This window comes from Camelus dromedarius, chromosome 8 (assembly GCF_036321535.1).
Source record: "Camelus dromedarius isolate mCamDro1 chromosome 8, mCamDro1.pat, whole genome shotgun sequence".
NCBI classification, from domain to species: Eukaryota; Metazoa; Chordata; class Mammalia; order Artiodactyla; family Camelidae; genus Camelus; species Camelus dromedarius.
The window spans coordinates 74,475,800-74,492,260 of NC_087443.1; the positions used below are offsets into that span (position 1 = coordinate 74,475,800).

At 48.5% G+C, this 16,461-nt stretch overlaps 1 protein-coding gene across 10 annotated transcripts in view; it reads right to left on the reverse strand.

Annotated features, from left to right (window-relative positions):
- Nucleotides 1-16,461, reverse strand: part of FGFR2 (fibroblast growth factor receptor 2) — a 136,211-nt gene that overhangs the window by 68,705 nt on the left and 51,045 nt on the right. For 5 of the 10 annotated variants that reach the window (XM_064488494.1, XM_031461873.2, XM_010997738.3 and 2 more), the window contains exons 3-4: nt 5,218-5,484; nt 4,282-4,359 (exon numbers count right to left, since the gene is read on the reverse strand). The exons of 2 other annotated variants lie outside the window; for them this stretch is intronic. In XM_064488494.1, the coding sequence (XP_064344564.1) occupies nt 4,282-4,359; nt 5,218-5,484 (345 nt within the window). The remainder of the gene's footprint in view (nt 1-4,281; nt 4,360-5,217; nt 5,485-16,461) is intronic. 3 more of the 10 variants (XM_031461878.2, XM_031461879.2, XM_064488497.1) reach the window with 1 other exon arrangement.

Consider the following 16,461-nt stretch of genomic DNA (forward strand, 5'->3'; position numbering starts at 1 on the left):
AAAATAGAAAATTACCTTCTCTCTCTCTTCACTCAACAGAACCACTCCAACAGCAAGAATCCTGGTACAGCTGTCTTACCATCAATTCCTTCCAGTTAAGCAGCCAACCTGAACTTCTGTCTATCACGATCTTCCCAAGAACTAAGTCTCAAGCTCTTCAGAAACAGTAATACTTAAACACAAGCTAGAGGTCATTAAAAAGTATCTTGAAAAAAAATGGACAGGTCTACGTATTTGCTGCTAGATAACCCATTAAGATACCTAGTACCTGGGGAAGGCAAGGACTAGTTAAGTTATGCTTTCCTATGCTAAAGCATGACGCTTGAACCTTTCAAAACCCTCAGCCTGGATGCATTTCAAAAATTAGCATTTGAAATTGCAACTTTCTGTCCAGAGAAAATCTCTTTCACCAAAGGGCATATGTAGCAGCATTATTTCCTGGCAGCCAGGCTTGTAATGACATCACAGGATTGTTCCGCTCAGGGAAACGTCTAGCACTGGTAAGGTGTGAGGTCATCAGCTAGTCAGCTGCTAAAATATGACCGGAGAATGCCCTCCACATCTGTGATGGAAGAATTTGACTCAAAAGTGGTGGGGGTAGGGGTGGGAGGTGGGGTAGCCAGATCAATCAAATCAGTCCATTGCAGGGATTTTCAAAGCACGTGCAACAGGATGCTAATAGATGCTACATTTTAAATAGGGTCTTATGGTCAATAAGTTTGGAAAACCCTGGGAAAGGACAAAAAGAAACAGATGTTTTACTACAGAACTTCTCAGAACTTGTATTATGCTGATAGACACTGGAAGTCCCCAAGAAAGGTCACAGTATGAGGTATTTTCCAAATTCATCTCAAAACACAACTCATTTTTGGCAGAGAAGTATTCTGTACTAGGGTTCCAAGGGATACTCTTTGAGAAACACTGGCTTATTCTCTTTGTGTGCAGACCAAATCTGAACACTGCTCTGTTTTCAAGGAGCTCCACAGAAGATACGTGTGAGGACGGTGATTCCACAAAATACTCATTCAAGATCCAGAAGCAACCTACTGGCAAGGCAGGTCTGAGATACTACGCAATACTGCTCATGAGACAATGGAACACTCCCAGCCACTCAATCTGCTTGTGCAAACGAGGAAATCCTCTCCAGAGGAGCCCACTTTTAAGCTGGGTCTCCCAGGAAAGAGTTAAGGTCAACCTAAACATTGCAGGACATTCATAAAGAAATCAAATCAGACTTGGACTTGGATGTTAATGGATACCAGTTTCATGGCCAAAATTCAACCATCCTGCCTTAATTTTTGACTTTTTTTTTTGCCATTATATTTGGCTACCTTAGTTTTTATTCTCTATAGAATCTAAGAAGAACTCTACCAGGAAGATAAGCTTGCCTTCTTCGAGTTAACCACAAAAATTAGATAAACAGTAACACCAGCAGTGGGAATACCCTGGAATAGAGTTTTCAAGTCAGAAGATGTGGAACTAACATCAACCAATCCCAAAAGAGAAGAACCCTTTTCGGAGAAGCTCAGAAATGTCACTGTCAGCACAGGGTCACTGGAGCATCATCTGTTAACTTCGCTGACAGGGAACTTTCAAACACACCCCAGTGGCATTTCCAGACAATCAGAAAACACTGAAGGAATCAATCTGGACACACGAGTGGTTTCCAGGTGGCTGGAAATGCAAAGAATTCGGTGCTTCTACAATTTTCCCTATTAATCAGGTCAGGCATTTGACACTTGAGGTGGCAAAAAATTGTTTTAATGGCAACATCCCCTTCACCGCCTTGCCAATTACCCTGGCCATGGCATTCCTCTGTCCACACAGGCCACAGCTGCTTAATCTCAGCTGCCCCAGGCTGCACCTGTGAATCAGACCAGCCTAATCACACTAACAGATGGCAGAGGCCAAGTAGCCAGCTAAGAACTGCTATCACTTTAAATCGCGTCTAATGTTTCACAGGCACCAAACAGAGGCAGTTCCCGACAGCAGTATCTCCCTGGTACAGCTAACACCAGCCCTTAATCACTGCAGAGCATCCATTTCGGGGCAGAGTTGGTGTCATTCGAGAGCTAATTACAAAGAACCCTGGTCGCAAGGTGAAGGCGTGGCAATTCACTCAACATGGGCCAGCATTTGTTAAGTGGAGCTCAGGACTATCTGGCCTTCACCTGGACACTGGGCAGTCAGGACAAGTGTTCAGGATGAAAACCCGGAGGTCCACGGCAGGTGTTCCTGCTGAGTCATCACAGACACATTCACTCAGCCTACTTGTTACATAACCTATACCTCACTGTTACATTTTATTATTTCCTGCGTATTCCGTGGTAACACGCTATTAGGCAGGGTACCGATCACCAGGACAACGCGGTTCCAAGGCATGCCAACGGAGCTGAGCTGAATCTGATGTCACAGTCAATAGCAATGGCTCCCACACACGGGTACCACTTTAGAGCTGTAAGCAACGGCAAGCCTCCTCCCTCCACCCACATCATCACCCTGGGTATTGGCAAAGGGGCCTGTGATTAGACATGCAACAGGCCTACGACTCAATTGCGGCTCTCTGCTTTTTGTTCCCTGAATCACAAATTTCCAATCAATAAAACACAAACAACGCCTCTTTCCTCCTTATCTAGTGGTTGCGAGCATGGACTGAACCAGCAGCCAGAACAGAGCCTGCCCAGAGCAGACCTCTTCATCACTGCCAGAGCCAAAGAACTAATAAGAAGTGAGTGATATCTTTTAATGTACCAGTGTTTTATTACTAAATACCAAAAATAATAACAACCACCTCATTAGAAGGCTGGTGCAAATCACAATGGAAGACACTCTCTCACCTTATTACCCACTGTATTACGGATAAGATCTCTAACAGTAAACTTGTGTTAGAGGCAGATCTGCCTGTGTGAATCCCTAAGCCAGTAGTTCTTACACTCACTGTGCATCAGAATCACCCCCAGAGTTTTTCTAATTCAGAATGAGAATTGTCATTTCTAGTAAGTTCTTAGGAATGCTGATGCTAGTGGTCCAGGCCCCAAGCTTTCTCACCAAAGAGTGAAAAGTATATAAGCCAAAAAATTTCTTTTTGCCCAAGCTGCTAGGAGACTCAGGGACAAATCCAATGCCCCAATTCAGCAAACCATTATCCCAGGTACCAGCCAACATCGATTTTAATAACAATTTGTCTTATTATTTAGGTCTTGTTTGAATTTATTAAACTGACAAAAGTCCTTCGAGAAAATGTGGAACATAGCATCTAAGCAAAGAATGCCAGTGGCCAACGTAAAGCGCTCTGGAAACATTCCAGCCATGTTATTGGAAAATACAATTCATTTGATCTTCTTTATCAAACGCTCACGAGTACTTTTCTGAGCACTGTACAAATACAAGCTCATCGTCATAACAACCCCATGAAATACTGTTATTATTCCCATTTTACAGTTGAAGAAACTGAGGCCCAGAAGTTAAATTACTTGCCCAAGGTGGCCCACCTCAGAAGTGGTAGAGCAGGATGTGAACCCATGCTGCCCAGGTCCAAGAGGCCACATTCTCACTCACCAAGTAAAGACCTCCTAGGGTCGGTGCTCAGTGTTAACTGCCCTTAGATACGCAAACAGCATTTGTTGTTCCCCTTTTCTATCTGCAAAATAAGGCACACTTCCCTTATTTCTGCTCAGGATGCAATAATGTTTTACCAGGCCATCGTTTCTCAATCTCAGCACTATCGACATTTTGGACCAGATTATTCTTTATTGTGAGGCCGTTCTGCACATTGTAACGATGTATATGAGCAGCATCCCTGGCCTCTTCATAGTAGATGCCACTAGCATCCCCCTCTCCCCGAGCTGACACAACCAAACATCGCCCAGTGTGTCCCCGGGGAGGGAGAAGGAGGAGAATCACCCCCAGTGGAGAACCACTGGGTCAAGCCAGGCATCCTCAGTGGTTATGAAGACGACCAGGATATTACATGGCTCTACTGGCTTTACATCTCCGAACAGTGAGAAACCAGAGGGAAGAGGAAGACCAAGGAAAGAAAATTCATAACTGCATTCAAAAGAAAGAGGCTACTGACACAATAAGAAAGGACAAACAGGAGAGAAGGGTGCACAGAACACTGGTTTATTCTCAGATTTGAAAGTCAAGAGCGTAGACAGAGCGGAGAACGGTGAGGACCGCAGGCAAGAGCATCCCGAAGAGTGGACAGGAAGACAGCTGGGAGTCAGGACTGCCCACCAGGCTCTCCTCTCTCGGGGACCTCCGGAGACAGCAATTACTTACTCTTGCTGTTACTGTTCTCACTGACAAAATCCTCCGAGCCATCTGTGTCGTCCTCATCATCTCCGGATGAGATGGCATCTGTATTCAAAAGAACACATCCATGGTTGTGTTTTTGCAAAAGCAAGAGGCTGCAATCATCTACAACTCAATCCCTCTGGATAGGGAACTCGACGACCCAGGAACCCAGGCGCAAAGTCTGAGACCATGTTTAGTTAAGATGGTTTTAATGGCTTAAATTTTCTTTCCATGATGACAGTTGGTCTCTATTACAATTCTCAATCTTTTCTGCTTTCACATTATTTAAACATGCTATAAAATTGGATATACTGAAAATGGATTTTAAGCTTCAAACAGTATTCAAGTCTCCAGCAAATTTACTGATTGTGTAATAGCCAAAGATTCTTTCCAACACAATCTTTTAGCACTCAGGGTCTCCTTCAAGAAAGGAATTAGTCCACAGGAAAACTGAGGTCCTGTGTGGCCTTCTGACTGTTTGCTAATATTCTGAAAGCAGAGCTTTAAACTTGGTCACAAAAGGGGGGCCTGTGCAGCACCCCCATCACTGCATGGAAAAGTCAAGGTGAGAAACTCAAATTTTCATAAAAGGAATTGGAAATCTTCAGCATCCAAATTTCCATCCTGTATTCTACATGCCAAGGATGCCGGTTGCGGGGGTTGTTTACTTAAATAAAAGTGCACTGTCTTAAGAGAAAAATGTTATCTGCACATGAGAAACCCTGTCATTTTGAATGACCAGCCTCTCTCTTGATATACCAGGTCCTGCAGAAGAACTTCAAACACAGATGGATCACAAACCGTGAAGCTCTGCACCTGGCATGCAATTAGCAGATCCCACTGTAACTTCACTTGTCCAGTAACACTTTACCCAGAAAACGGCTACAGAGAAGAGAGCAGAGGGCTCGCTGGACGACTCACCTGTGACATTGACCATGAAGTAGACAGTCTCACTGTCTACATTCCTAGCAGCAGTACAAGCATAGAGGCCGGAGTCTCTAGGCGTGGCACCTTTTATCTGCAAGTACTCCCCAATAAGCACTGTCCTATTGTTGGGCCCCAAGTGTACCCCATCCTTAGTCCAACTGATCATGGAGGCATCTCGCAACAGGCAGCGCAACTCTAGCGACTCCCGGGGTGCAGCCACGTACACTTCCGGTTGGGAGATTTGGTATTTGGTTGGTGGCTCTGCAGAAAGGTGGGAGAGAGAAGACGGAGACAGATGGGAAGGAGGAAGAGGAGAGAACGTCCAACAACGGTCAGTGGAGGCCCCTTGACTCCCAGGAGAGATGGTTCACATTTTGCAAACGGCCCCAGAGGGTATCTGCCTCTCCCCGCACCCCAGGAAGCTGCCCTCACCAAAGAGCAGAGGAGCACCTGAAACCAACCAGAGGAAGCACCCAGCCAAAGCTGCCCTACTCGGTTTCCACAAACTGGAGGGCGTTAAACAAACTCAAAACCCGGCACGGAAGGATACCGGATATCGTACAAGAAAACTTTGAAGTCGCTTGCCAGTCCAAATCCTGCTTGCACCGTAACACCCAGGGAAGTCCATCACTGCAGCATTTGTCACTTGTAAGGATGTGTGTCTTACAAATGGTTTCATTCCACACACACACACACACCTTTATTTATTTTTGCTAGACTCTGCCTGTGGTCATAAACCCGAGCTTCTTAAAAAGAAATCCTCAAATTCCCAGGCCCAGATGAAAACATTGCTGGTCTAGAAATTTAACTCTGTACTGGGTAAGCTGAAACACACCATTTTTCTTAAAATGATGAAAGCCTGGAGGCTTTAACGTCAAAACCAAAAAGGGGGAAATGCCCCAGGCAGCCAAGAGGCGGTCCCCATTGCACTTAAATGGATCATGAAACGAAGCTGGTGACGGCCACAGGCCTAATATGCCATTTTAAAAGCTAGACCCCTCCCTGCCACCAGCCCCCACCGCACACCCTAGTCCCAGCCTCCTCAGGCCTCTGCCTTTGTCTCCTAACTGAGGGCTGCCCCTTCTTCCCTCACCCCCACACCAAACCCAACCCATCCTTCAAAGGCCAAATCACGCAGTGCCCTCCTGGTTGAGAGCTTGCCACCAGCCACCCTGGCCCAGAGTGAAGCGGATGTCCCCTCTCGTACGTCTGCCCACTTCACGCACTCCTAGGGAGGGACCACATTCCTGAGGAGCATGTCCTGTCCCCCGAGGAGACGCCAAGATCCTAGAAGGAGGGCTCAGGTTTCCTGGCTCCTAGTGCGCCCCTCCCCCGCCCCAGGCACACACCTAGAAGGTGGCCTGTGTGGAACAGGATCACAGTCCCCAAACACGCAGGGCAAAAGGGGACCCAGGAGGACCCAGCCTCTGCAGACAGAGTGAGAGGGAACCATGGGCCTTCGAAGAGAATAGTCAGAGCTGCTGGCTGGGACCCACCAGGGTCCATGAATCGGCTTTCATCCTTCACAGTGAGAACTGTGAATGGTACCCGGAGTCCCAGGCCCAGAAAACACAAAGCTTCTCAGCTCCGGGACAGCTCCAAATCTGGGCAGCGTCACAAGGCAATTGTTTTGTCCTTTTGAGTGTAGTCTGGACAAATCTCCCACAGAAGACTGAAATAAAGTCACTTCGTGTTTCAGTCCCAGCATTGAAGGACCAGCGAGGGCTGCCAAGCATCTGGCTCCAGAACTCACCCTCCCCCTCCCCGCCACCACCAGCCCATTCCCCAAAGGGGCAGCCCCCACAAGGCATCCACGCCAAGAAGGGCCCAGACAGCCAACAGGATGGCAACACAAAGAGATAACCACAACACAGGGAAGAAAACAGAATACAAATTTAAATATGGAAAAACACACCCCGAAACAAGGGCAGAGAGCCCCAACTGACAGGCGGGTTACTCTTCAAAAGTTTGTTTTTCTCATTCAACAATTATTTACCGAACACCTACTGTGGGCCACGCTTTATTCTGGATGCCCAGGAAGCAGCAGGAAAATAAAATATTCCCTGCACTTGTGGGATGTTAATTACAGACAACAAATATGAAATCTACACAACTCTAAAGTGTGTGGGGTGGTCCTAAGTGTCAGGAAGAAGAACACAGCAGGCTAGCGGCACATCCGGAGATGCAGGCTCAAACTCCGGCCCCCAGGCCAAACCCAGCCAGCGCCTGTTTTTGTAAACAAAGTTTTACAGGCTTGCAGCCAAGCTTGCTCGCTCACTTACACATTGTCTGGGGCTGCTGTGGTGTGACAATGGCGGAGCTGAGTGGTTGAACCAGGGACCTGATGGCCTGCAAAGCCTAAAATATTTACAGTCTTGCCCATTACAGGAAGTCTGCCAAGCCGTGTTGCATAGAAATGTCAGAGAAGGCTTCTCTAGAAAGAAGTGAAGGGCAAAGTGATGTTTACAAGATGCTTTTGGCTACTATATTCGATATCTTGTAGTAGCTTACAGTGGAAAAAAATATGAAAACGAATACATGTATATTCACGTATGACTGAAGCATTGAGCTGTACACCAGAAATTGACACAACACTGTAAACTGACTACACTTCAACTTTAAAAAAAAAAAAAGATGCTGCTGGGGACCTGGTTGGACAGTCCTCAGAGGAGGCCTCTCAAGGCTATTTAAGTCATAACAGCACTGAACTCAGTGACTAACAGACATATTTTGAACTCTGAATCCTGAGCAGAAAAGGGAGGGGAAGAGAAATGCGGGGAAAGGGGGAAAAGAAAGGAATCAGTTTGGCCCCAAATCTCAGACCATCTCCCCCTCCAGTATCCCAGAGTCAGCGTCATACAACATCAGAACCGACAGGCTCCCAAAGGCCACCTGGCCTAACCCAACCCCGTTTACAGCTGTTCAAAGCGAGGCTCAGATATCGTTTGGGGTCCTGGGTCTCCAACAGCTGATCACTGAAACAGCACCCACAATGTTAGAATGTATTTACACTGGCTTAGCCTGGGTCATAAAATGATCGATATTTATCGCGACCACATTGCACGGTCAGCAGGTCACCAAGAATGTCGCAGCACTTGCGTCCCCTTGAGCTGGAACCGGTCATCCAGAGATTACTGAGCAGGGAAGCAGCTGGACAGAAGCAGCAACACTTCCTTTAAGTGAGAGCCTGGGACCCATGCAGCCAACCTGCTCTGTCCTGGCCCTCCAACCAGGGGAAGCCATGTCCCTTTTTTGCGGAGGCAGTGGAAGGCCCTAAGACTGCTGGACGGGGACAGAACAAGACACTGGCATATGTGAAGCAGAAAAAAATCTCTCCAGATAAAGGTGGCATTATGATTTCTCCATTTTTAAAGGAAAGCATTTTTAACTCAGAATCCTTCATCTGAAATAGGTAAACCACAAAGTCTTGCCGAAACCAGGGGTATCTGAGATGCTGGACCAACATCACCAGAAGGACACCTGCCACCTGCTGCTGTAGCAAGAGGTAACACAGCACAGTAAGGACCACGTCCTATTCAGGCTGGACACGCAGGAGATGCTGGTTGCCTGGGCACTGCCTGCATGAGGTGAGGGTGAAGTCCTGAGCTCCAATTCCACTCTGCTCTTGCCTAACCCTCTTGGCTTCAGCTTTCTTACTGAATGACAAGAAAGAATGTCTCCAAACAGGGTATTATTTTGAGGATCCAACAAGCCAACTATTATGAACCAAATTCCAACTGTAACTTGCCGGGCCCAAGACTGTTATTCTTCAAGGCTGAAGACACTACCATGATCTTGAGCACCACTCTCTTCAGAGGACAATCAGAGTCTACTCAGAGTTGTATCTCCATAGATAACAAAACAATTTTAGTAATGATGGGCTCCCAGCTCAAAGGACTCATAAAATGACTTGAGGTCCTAAGAGTGGTTTTTATTTCCAGTAAAACCAGGTCAAAACCATCACCCAGTTTCCCAATTAGATGATAAGCCTCACAGATAGTAAAATAACTCCCCCAATACATCAACAAGATAACGACGTTCACCCACACAATTAAGCCATCTACCTAAGCCACTCGAAGTCTGAAACCAGTGACTGCCGTGGGGAATTCAGAAAGCGCGTGTGCCTCCCTCCCCCAGCTGATTATTTCACAACAGGCTCAGCTGGGGGACTGAGGCATCTTTGGGGAAACCCAGCAGAAGCCAGCAATCTCTACGCATAAGCTAGAGGGACTTCAAGTGCATCTTAGGGAGAATGGGTGAATGAATAGAAAGAGGGGGAAAGGGAGAAGAGGTTGGGGAGAAAGAGAAGAGAAGGAAGAAAGAGGGTCAGGGAGGGCAAGTGGGGCACGTGGTGGGGAGGGGCTGAATGACACACCCATCCTCCCCAGGCCACCCAGCGGCTCCCGCGGCCCCGTGTGTGGGTTCCTACATCACAGGCATCCTAGGCCAAGACGCGAAGAACACAGACACTTAGCCTGGGGCCCAAACCACTTGCTCGGTGGAAGCAGCTCTGTCCCTGCCCCTCCCGTGCGGCCACTGGGGCTTGGTTTCTCTTCTGTGCTGCCATCCTCCGGGTGACCCCCTGCCTACGTGTTCTCCAGTGCTCTGTGTCCACCTCCATAGTGGGACTGACCTCACCTTGTTCCGTGGGGACAACGGGCCAGTCCCCTCTGACATCAGTGACGCTGTCTCTGTGGTCCCCTAACTGTCCCTCTAACTTTGACTTGATTGCCTTCCAGTGTCACAGGCCAGTGCCTCCCCTTGGCTCCACCAAGTCGCATGGCCTGCTCAGTAAAATATGACAGTTGACACGGGGCAAAGTACTCCTTGGGAGATTTAAACAATACCTAGCAACATTAACGTTTCCTGCACTTATTTTTTTCTGGTCTGTGGCAGACTTTTAACCTTTCTCACACAGAGAAGGGGAGAAATCCATGCTGAGCACACAGCCCAACACTTTCCTCATCAGTTCTCACCAAAACACAGTGGGAGGAAGTTTCCAGAAGCTGCTTTGTTACACACCACGTGCTCCTTCAGAGACATCTACAGACAGAATACATTTCCTTGTATCTTTCATAATGCAAATTACAACCCACAAAGGAGCGAGAAGCATGGAGCGCACACACCAGTGCTGGACGCTCTGTCACTGTACCTCAAAGTGCTAAACAAACAAGGCGTGGGTTTGCTTTCCAGGAGGACGAAAAGGCACTTGCTTCTATGTGCTGAGGTCGCGCACCGGCGGGGAGAGCTCGGCTGTGCCGTTCTTTCACTGCATCAATTTGAACTTTCTCCCCACAGGTTTCAAACACCCGAATAGCGCCAGCAGCATTTTGTCACACAGCTTCTTTTCAATAAATGGACTAGTTTGACATTAAAAAATGAGAGATGGGCACCCTTACAGCTCATCAACAAGTGAAGGGTTTGAGTAACAGCCACCACTGCATACAGCGTGTGTGTGATTCCTGTCCTAAGCTGCGTCTCCTTCCCGCCCCTAAGAAACTCCTGAGCTGTGATCCCTGGGGAGCTACTGGAATTTAGAACTGAGGGGCCTCGACTGGGGAAAGGAAGAAAGTGAGGCAGGGGTTGCCTGACTCTTCGAGTCCCCAGTACTGCAGCAGATCATGACCTCTCAGGGTGGTGTCATGCTGATGTTACCAGCTTTACCTCCCAGGAAATTAACGCAGGGACCAGCAGTCCTTGCTGGAGGTGAGCAGAGCCTTAGGAGGGGGAAGTCTTGCAAAAGTCAGCAAAGGCTGTGGTTTCTGTGCCTTCACTGCGCACGTCCAAGCCGAATTCCTCCCCAGTGTCATCAGGAGGCTGTCCTGAGACAATTGAAGCAGCGAGAGGGAGTCTGGAACAGGGAGCTATTTCAGGTAACACTTTATGCTGCCAAGCCAGCCACAGCAGCACTTCAGACTGTCACTTTTTATAATGTTTGCCTATAAACTTCTCCCATGTGGTTTTTGAAATGGCGCCCAAATGCAAACAGAGAACAGATGGGAAACCCGCGTCTTGCCCTGTCCAATCGTTTCAGGGAGAACGGATGACAGATTTAAACTGTTAAGGAAGAAAAAAGCAGAGTATGCCACGGGGACAACGAATGACGTCATGTTTCACAAATTCAGCCTTTTCTGGGGTTTCCTCAGGATCAGTGTTCTTTCAAAGGTCAAGTTTATCGCAGCTAAGAAATGCAAACCCCAGCTCCAAGGACGCATGAGAGAGGTCACCCCTGGAATGCACCCCCCCACCTAGGTTTCTCTATCTCAGAAAGTCAGGGGTGTCCAAGCCCTAAACACGTTCCTCCAGAAAGGAGAAGAAAGAGAGAAAGAAATCCCTAAACAACTCCCTCTGCGAGAGGAGGAGGGAGGAAGAGAGGAGAGGAGAGGGGAGGAGGAGAGGGAGAAAACCGGCAGGTTCGCGCAGACGCAGTGGAGGCTCTTCCTGTTGCGACGGCGTGGCCGGCAGGGACTCCCACGGGAATTCTTAACACCAGCATTTGGCGCGAGCATAGTAAAACAGCCTCGGTCTCCTGGTGCCCTCCAGACATCCTGCCACCTTGCACAAGAGGAATAAATATCATTGCTGTGGGGCTGCCACTGTCTTGACAGAAGAAACACACAGAATGAAGCTGCAAATGTCACCGCAATGTCACAGTACACGGGGCACGTAGCAAGAAGTGTCTGTTCCAGTTAGCGTCGACTCACCCTCCTGGTCTTCAAGACGGCCCGTAGTGGCCACTACCCCATTTTAACTGGCCAATACCCCATTTTCTGTCCACAGGAACGGAATGCAGACTCCTCTGATACACAGCACTACCAAAGTCCTTTTCACCAGTTAGAATCGAGGGAGTCTGGACCGACGGACACCTGGTGTTACTTTTCAGTAACCCATGGGGCGTAGGGGCTTTGGAGGAGCGAAGCCCCCACTTTTCTACAGCACAGTTTCTGTCTAGGTGGCATCAAAACTTACCAGTAGAAAGATATAAAGCTACTGGGGTCCCCGCCATCAAGTCAGAAATGACCACCCTTGTGTGTCCTAGCACAGGGGCTCTGCAGACACCCAGACGGCAGGGGCCGAGCTGGCTGCTTCAGCTCAGACAGCCTCAAAGCTTCCCTTTTACAAGAACAGGCTTGCAGAAGACAAAATCCGGACATCAAACAGAAGCCTTATAAGGCATGGGTACTACTTGTTCTTTCGGGGGGTGGGGGGGAGACAAATACTCTGCACAATATAAAGATGAAAGTTCTCCACCTCAAGAAATACTGCCAACATAAAAATGGGGGCCTAAAAGAAGTCAGAGCAATGAAACACAGATAAGTAAACAGGCTGAAAGGCTGCAGCTTTCTCTTCCAACCGGTTGTCGAGTGTCTTGCAGACTCAAGTCAGGACTTACAGTCCTCCTTGTCGGTATCACAGGGGCCAGAACCACTAACAGCTACCTCTGACACAGTAGCTTGACTGTTCCAGAAACTCTAGACTGGCTCGCATTCCTCACCATCAGATGGGATAATGGTTAATGCTTCCAATATGGTAACCATTTAGAATTATATATTTAGGCCCACCCCTCATATAATTTAGGTCTGCCTTTGAGAAACACGGCAAACAGCTCTGAGTCTGAAAAGAAATGATGTTGTTGCCCATGAGAAAATTAAAATGTCGAAATAGTAAAATGCCTAAGAATGCACCCTTTTAAGAGTGAGTCACCATTATCACCCAATATTTGAACCCCAAAAGTGGAAATATTTAGCTCCTATTTTGTCTGCATCCAGTCTCCCTTTGATGTAGCATTTTAGTCTGTTAATAATAGTGTTCTCCAAAAGGGAGAAAGAGGGTCACAAAAGAAGTTTTCTCCTGGTCACCATAGGAGCATCAAACTCTGATGTTCAGAGGAACAAAATTCCCACTGGACCACCAGGATGCAGGTACGGGACAGGACTATCTTCATGAAACCCCCAGATATTGGCGACTTTGCTTGAGCAAGAACTTCAAATTTGAGCCCTTTGTTTAAAAACTGTTTCCCAAAGAGATACGCCATTAGATTATCCAGCGCCCAGGAAGCAGAAACTGGCAGCACAAGTCATGTCAAAGTGGCCCCACGACCCCAGGTGGGATGTACAATGAGTTTCTGTGCTCAGTCACCTGATTATCCAGGCCCTGAGCCTCCTGTCTCCTGGAAACAAGCCTGCCAGACATGGTGAGAGGCTGGCGCTTCTCAAGATCTTCTGGGCTTCCTAGGGCATGCTGTTCCAGGGAAAACCACAGCATCAAAAAGCTGGCTCTGCTGACAGACCGAGACCACTGGGAAATCTTTTTCTCTGTGGAAAGATTTTGTGCTCTCTGTATCCCCACAAGTAGGAAGGGAAAAGGTGGGGGGGTGGACAGGGGCCTCAGGAGGAGGTAAAGGAATGAACAGGATCTGCCTGAGCTTTATCAGCACAGTCTTAAAGGTAGAGAGTGGCCTTGCAGAAGCATCGCCTGTAAAATGAACACACATCATCTCCAGTGCTGAAAACCAAATCCTTTGCCCCCAAGACATTTTTGTCCCCGAGTCCTGGTGACAGCCCTAGGCCGCAGGCAGCCCTCTTCATTGTACAAAGTGGGAAGCCACCTGTCTAATCAGATGTTCCTTAAATTCCCTTAGCTGTCCCCCCAAGCCTTGCATGGTATCTGAGCATGAAGTCTCACTTCTGTCCCTCCCTGGTAACTCTTCAAAAGAGGCAAGGACAGGCTGGGGATGGTAAAAGGCCAGACTTAGAACAGGCCTGAGTCCCAGCTCAGCCACTTAGGAGCTGGGTGACCCAGGACAGGGCACTCGGCTTTCTAATCACTCGTTTTCCTCCCCTGCAAACGAGGAACAGTGATACCTGAGACAGTGCCCAGAAGGCGCCGTGCACAACGCCCTGCACTTAGCGAGAACTCAAAGTGCACCGGCCATCGAGAAGACCTGGTGGCTGAACTCATGGTTCCTCCGCTGCAGTGGGCTAACCGTGAAAGGAGGAAACTCCCCCTAACCAGGTCTTCTCAACGTGGAAGGATGGGGATGTTAGAAAAGAGAGAGCCTCTAACGCACATTTTAGTGCCTATTGGTCCACGGCGGCATTCTGTTGTCTGCTGGCTTGCGCACGTGTTCCTAAGAACAAAACTGTGCACGGAGGTCGTCCTGCCTCTGGGAAACGCCTCTTCTCCCTCCCTCCCCCGTACGTGCATATGCTCTGAATTCCATCCCTGGCTCCTCTGTTCCTTTTCCCTACATTCTGATCTCCATCTCTGCAGTTTTTCCCACCCCCTGCATGTCAGTGCCACTCAAGTCCCAGCTTGCAGGTTCATATTTCCACCTGCCGGAGGGAACACATTACCTGGACGTCTACAGAGGTCCTATCCAAAACAGGCAGACGACCTTCAACCTCCTCCTTCTGCGCTGGCCTCTCGCTGAGCGCAGTTACCACGTGACATCAACCCCAGCTCCAAATCTGCCCTAAAGCCCCTCTTCCTCCTCTCGCTTCTCATCCAGGCAGTGCCCACACCTCCACCCTTACTCACTCTGTCTCCGCAACAGCTCTGGAAAGAAAGCAAGGGTGGATTTCTCTCCCACAGGCCCACCCCAGGCCTCTGCCATCTCTCCAAAAGACCTCTGCAACATCCCCTAACCATCACCTGTGGGCCGCCCTCTGTGTCCACATCATGGGCCACCAGAGTAATTTTCTGGAAAGCAAAACTTATCTCTACTTAAAAAAAAAAAGTGCAGGCCATGCCACACTCTGACAGGGGAAAACCCGAAGAACATCACCCACACTGCAGCCTTGGTTGCTCCCTGGCCCCAGATCCCTCTCCACCCTCTCCCTCACACAGTAGGCATGTCTGTTCACATGAGCACTATTCCCTTTACCTGCATCCTCTGTCCTGGTCCTCTGCCTGGCAAGCTCCTATTCAGCCTTTAAAGCCCAACTTAAATTTCATCTCTGTGAAAACTCCTCTGATTCCCATTAAGAAGCCTGCATTGCCCGCATCTCCAATTCACTAGCTCTTTGTTCATCCATCTAGTCATAGCCAAATATAGTCTGCCCCCCTGCCCCCTGCACTCCAACTGAGAGCTTCTGAGGATGGGGGGGACTGTGCTTCTCAGCCTTTACTTTGCATAAAGACCATCCAGACAGTTTGTTAAAACACAGCTTCCTGGGCTCCACTTCCAATGTTTCTGGGTCAGGAGGCTTCAGGTGGGGTCTGAGATTCTAGATTTCCCATACGTTCCCCAGGTAATGCTGATGCTACAGGTCCAAGAGTCACCTTGTGGGAAGTTCAGCTCCAGTGTCCAAGGACAGGTTTGAGACCTGCTGCAGCAGCGATGAACCCTGTTGACTTGGGCAGTCTCTTCTCATCCCTTGGCCTAGAGTCCTGGTTTGTAGAACAGGCTGTCTCCGGGCTACATCAAGGTCGCCATGGGGACAAAACCAGAGACTGCCTGGGGAGGCCTCTGTAAAGTGGGGGTACACCTGAGAGAAGCCCCCTACCCCCTACCAGGCAGCGGGGGTCCCCTGCCTGCCTACTGCTCAGAACTGGCCGGGGTGGGCCAGGCTCCTGCTTATGGGTTGTAGCTTGACACTAAATGATCAGCAGATTGTTCTTTTCTAATCACGTGGGAATCTCAATTTGCATTTGTCTGATTTTAAAATAGAGTTTTCTTTCAAATGAACAAATCTCTCACATCATATACAACGTAAGTTACCTAAGTGGGATTTCTGGAATGTTCCCAAGGATCTTGTGAGAGTTGTCACTATCAACAGCCATGTAAAACACCTGCTCAATTACTTTCATGAGGGAAGTGGCCTGTGGCTTATTAAAATACCATTTATTACTCATCCATCCAACAAATCAGAGATACCTGATACTTGTATGGGGGCATGGGAAGCCCCACAGAATTCCCTAGAAAAGAGGATCTCAGTAGGGCTCAGGGACAACTCACCACAACCACACACCCTGCCTCAAAAAACCCTGAACACCAGACCCAGAGGCCACAAGCCTGAAGACCTGGGCTACAATGAGTAGGGTAATTGGCCTGCGTTCCAGAGAGCAAGCCCCAAAGCCAGCAGTCCGACTGCATTCCAGAAGCGAGTTTTCAGGGGTGGTTGCCTTTCCACACTTAAGTGTTACCTGTGGCTCCTAGAAGCTGCTGGTGGGACCAGCTCACATGTCCCTGTCACTGGCATAAACAGTCAATAAATGGTGCCAATCCAAGGGGAT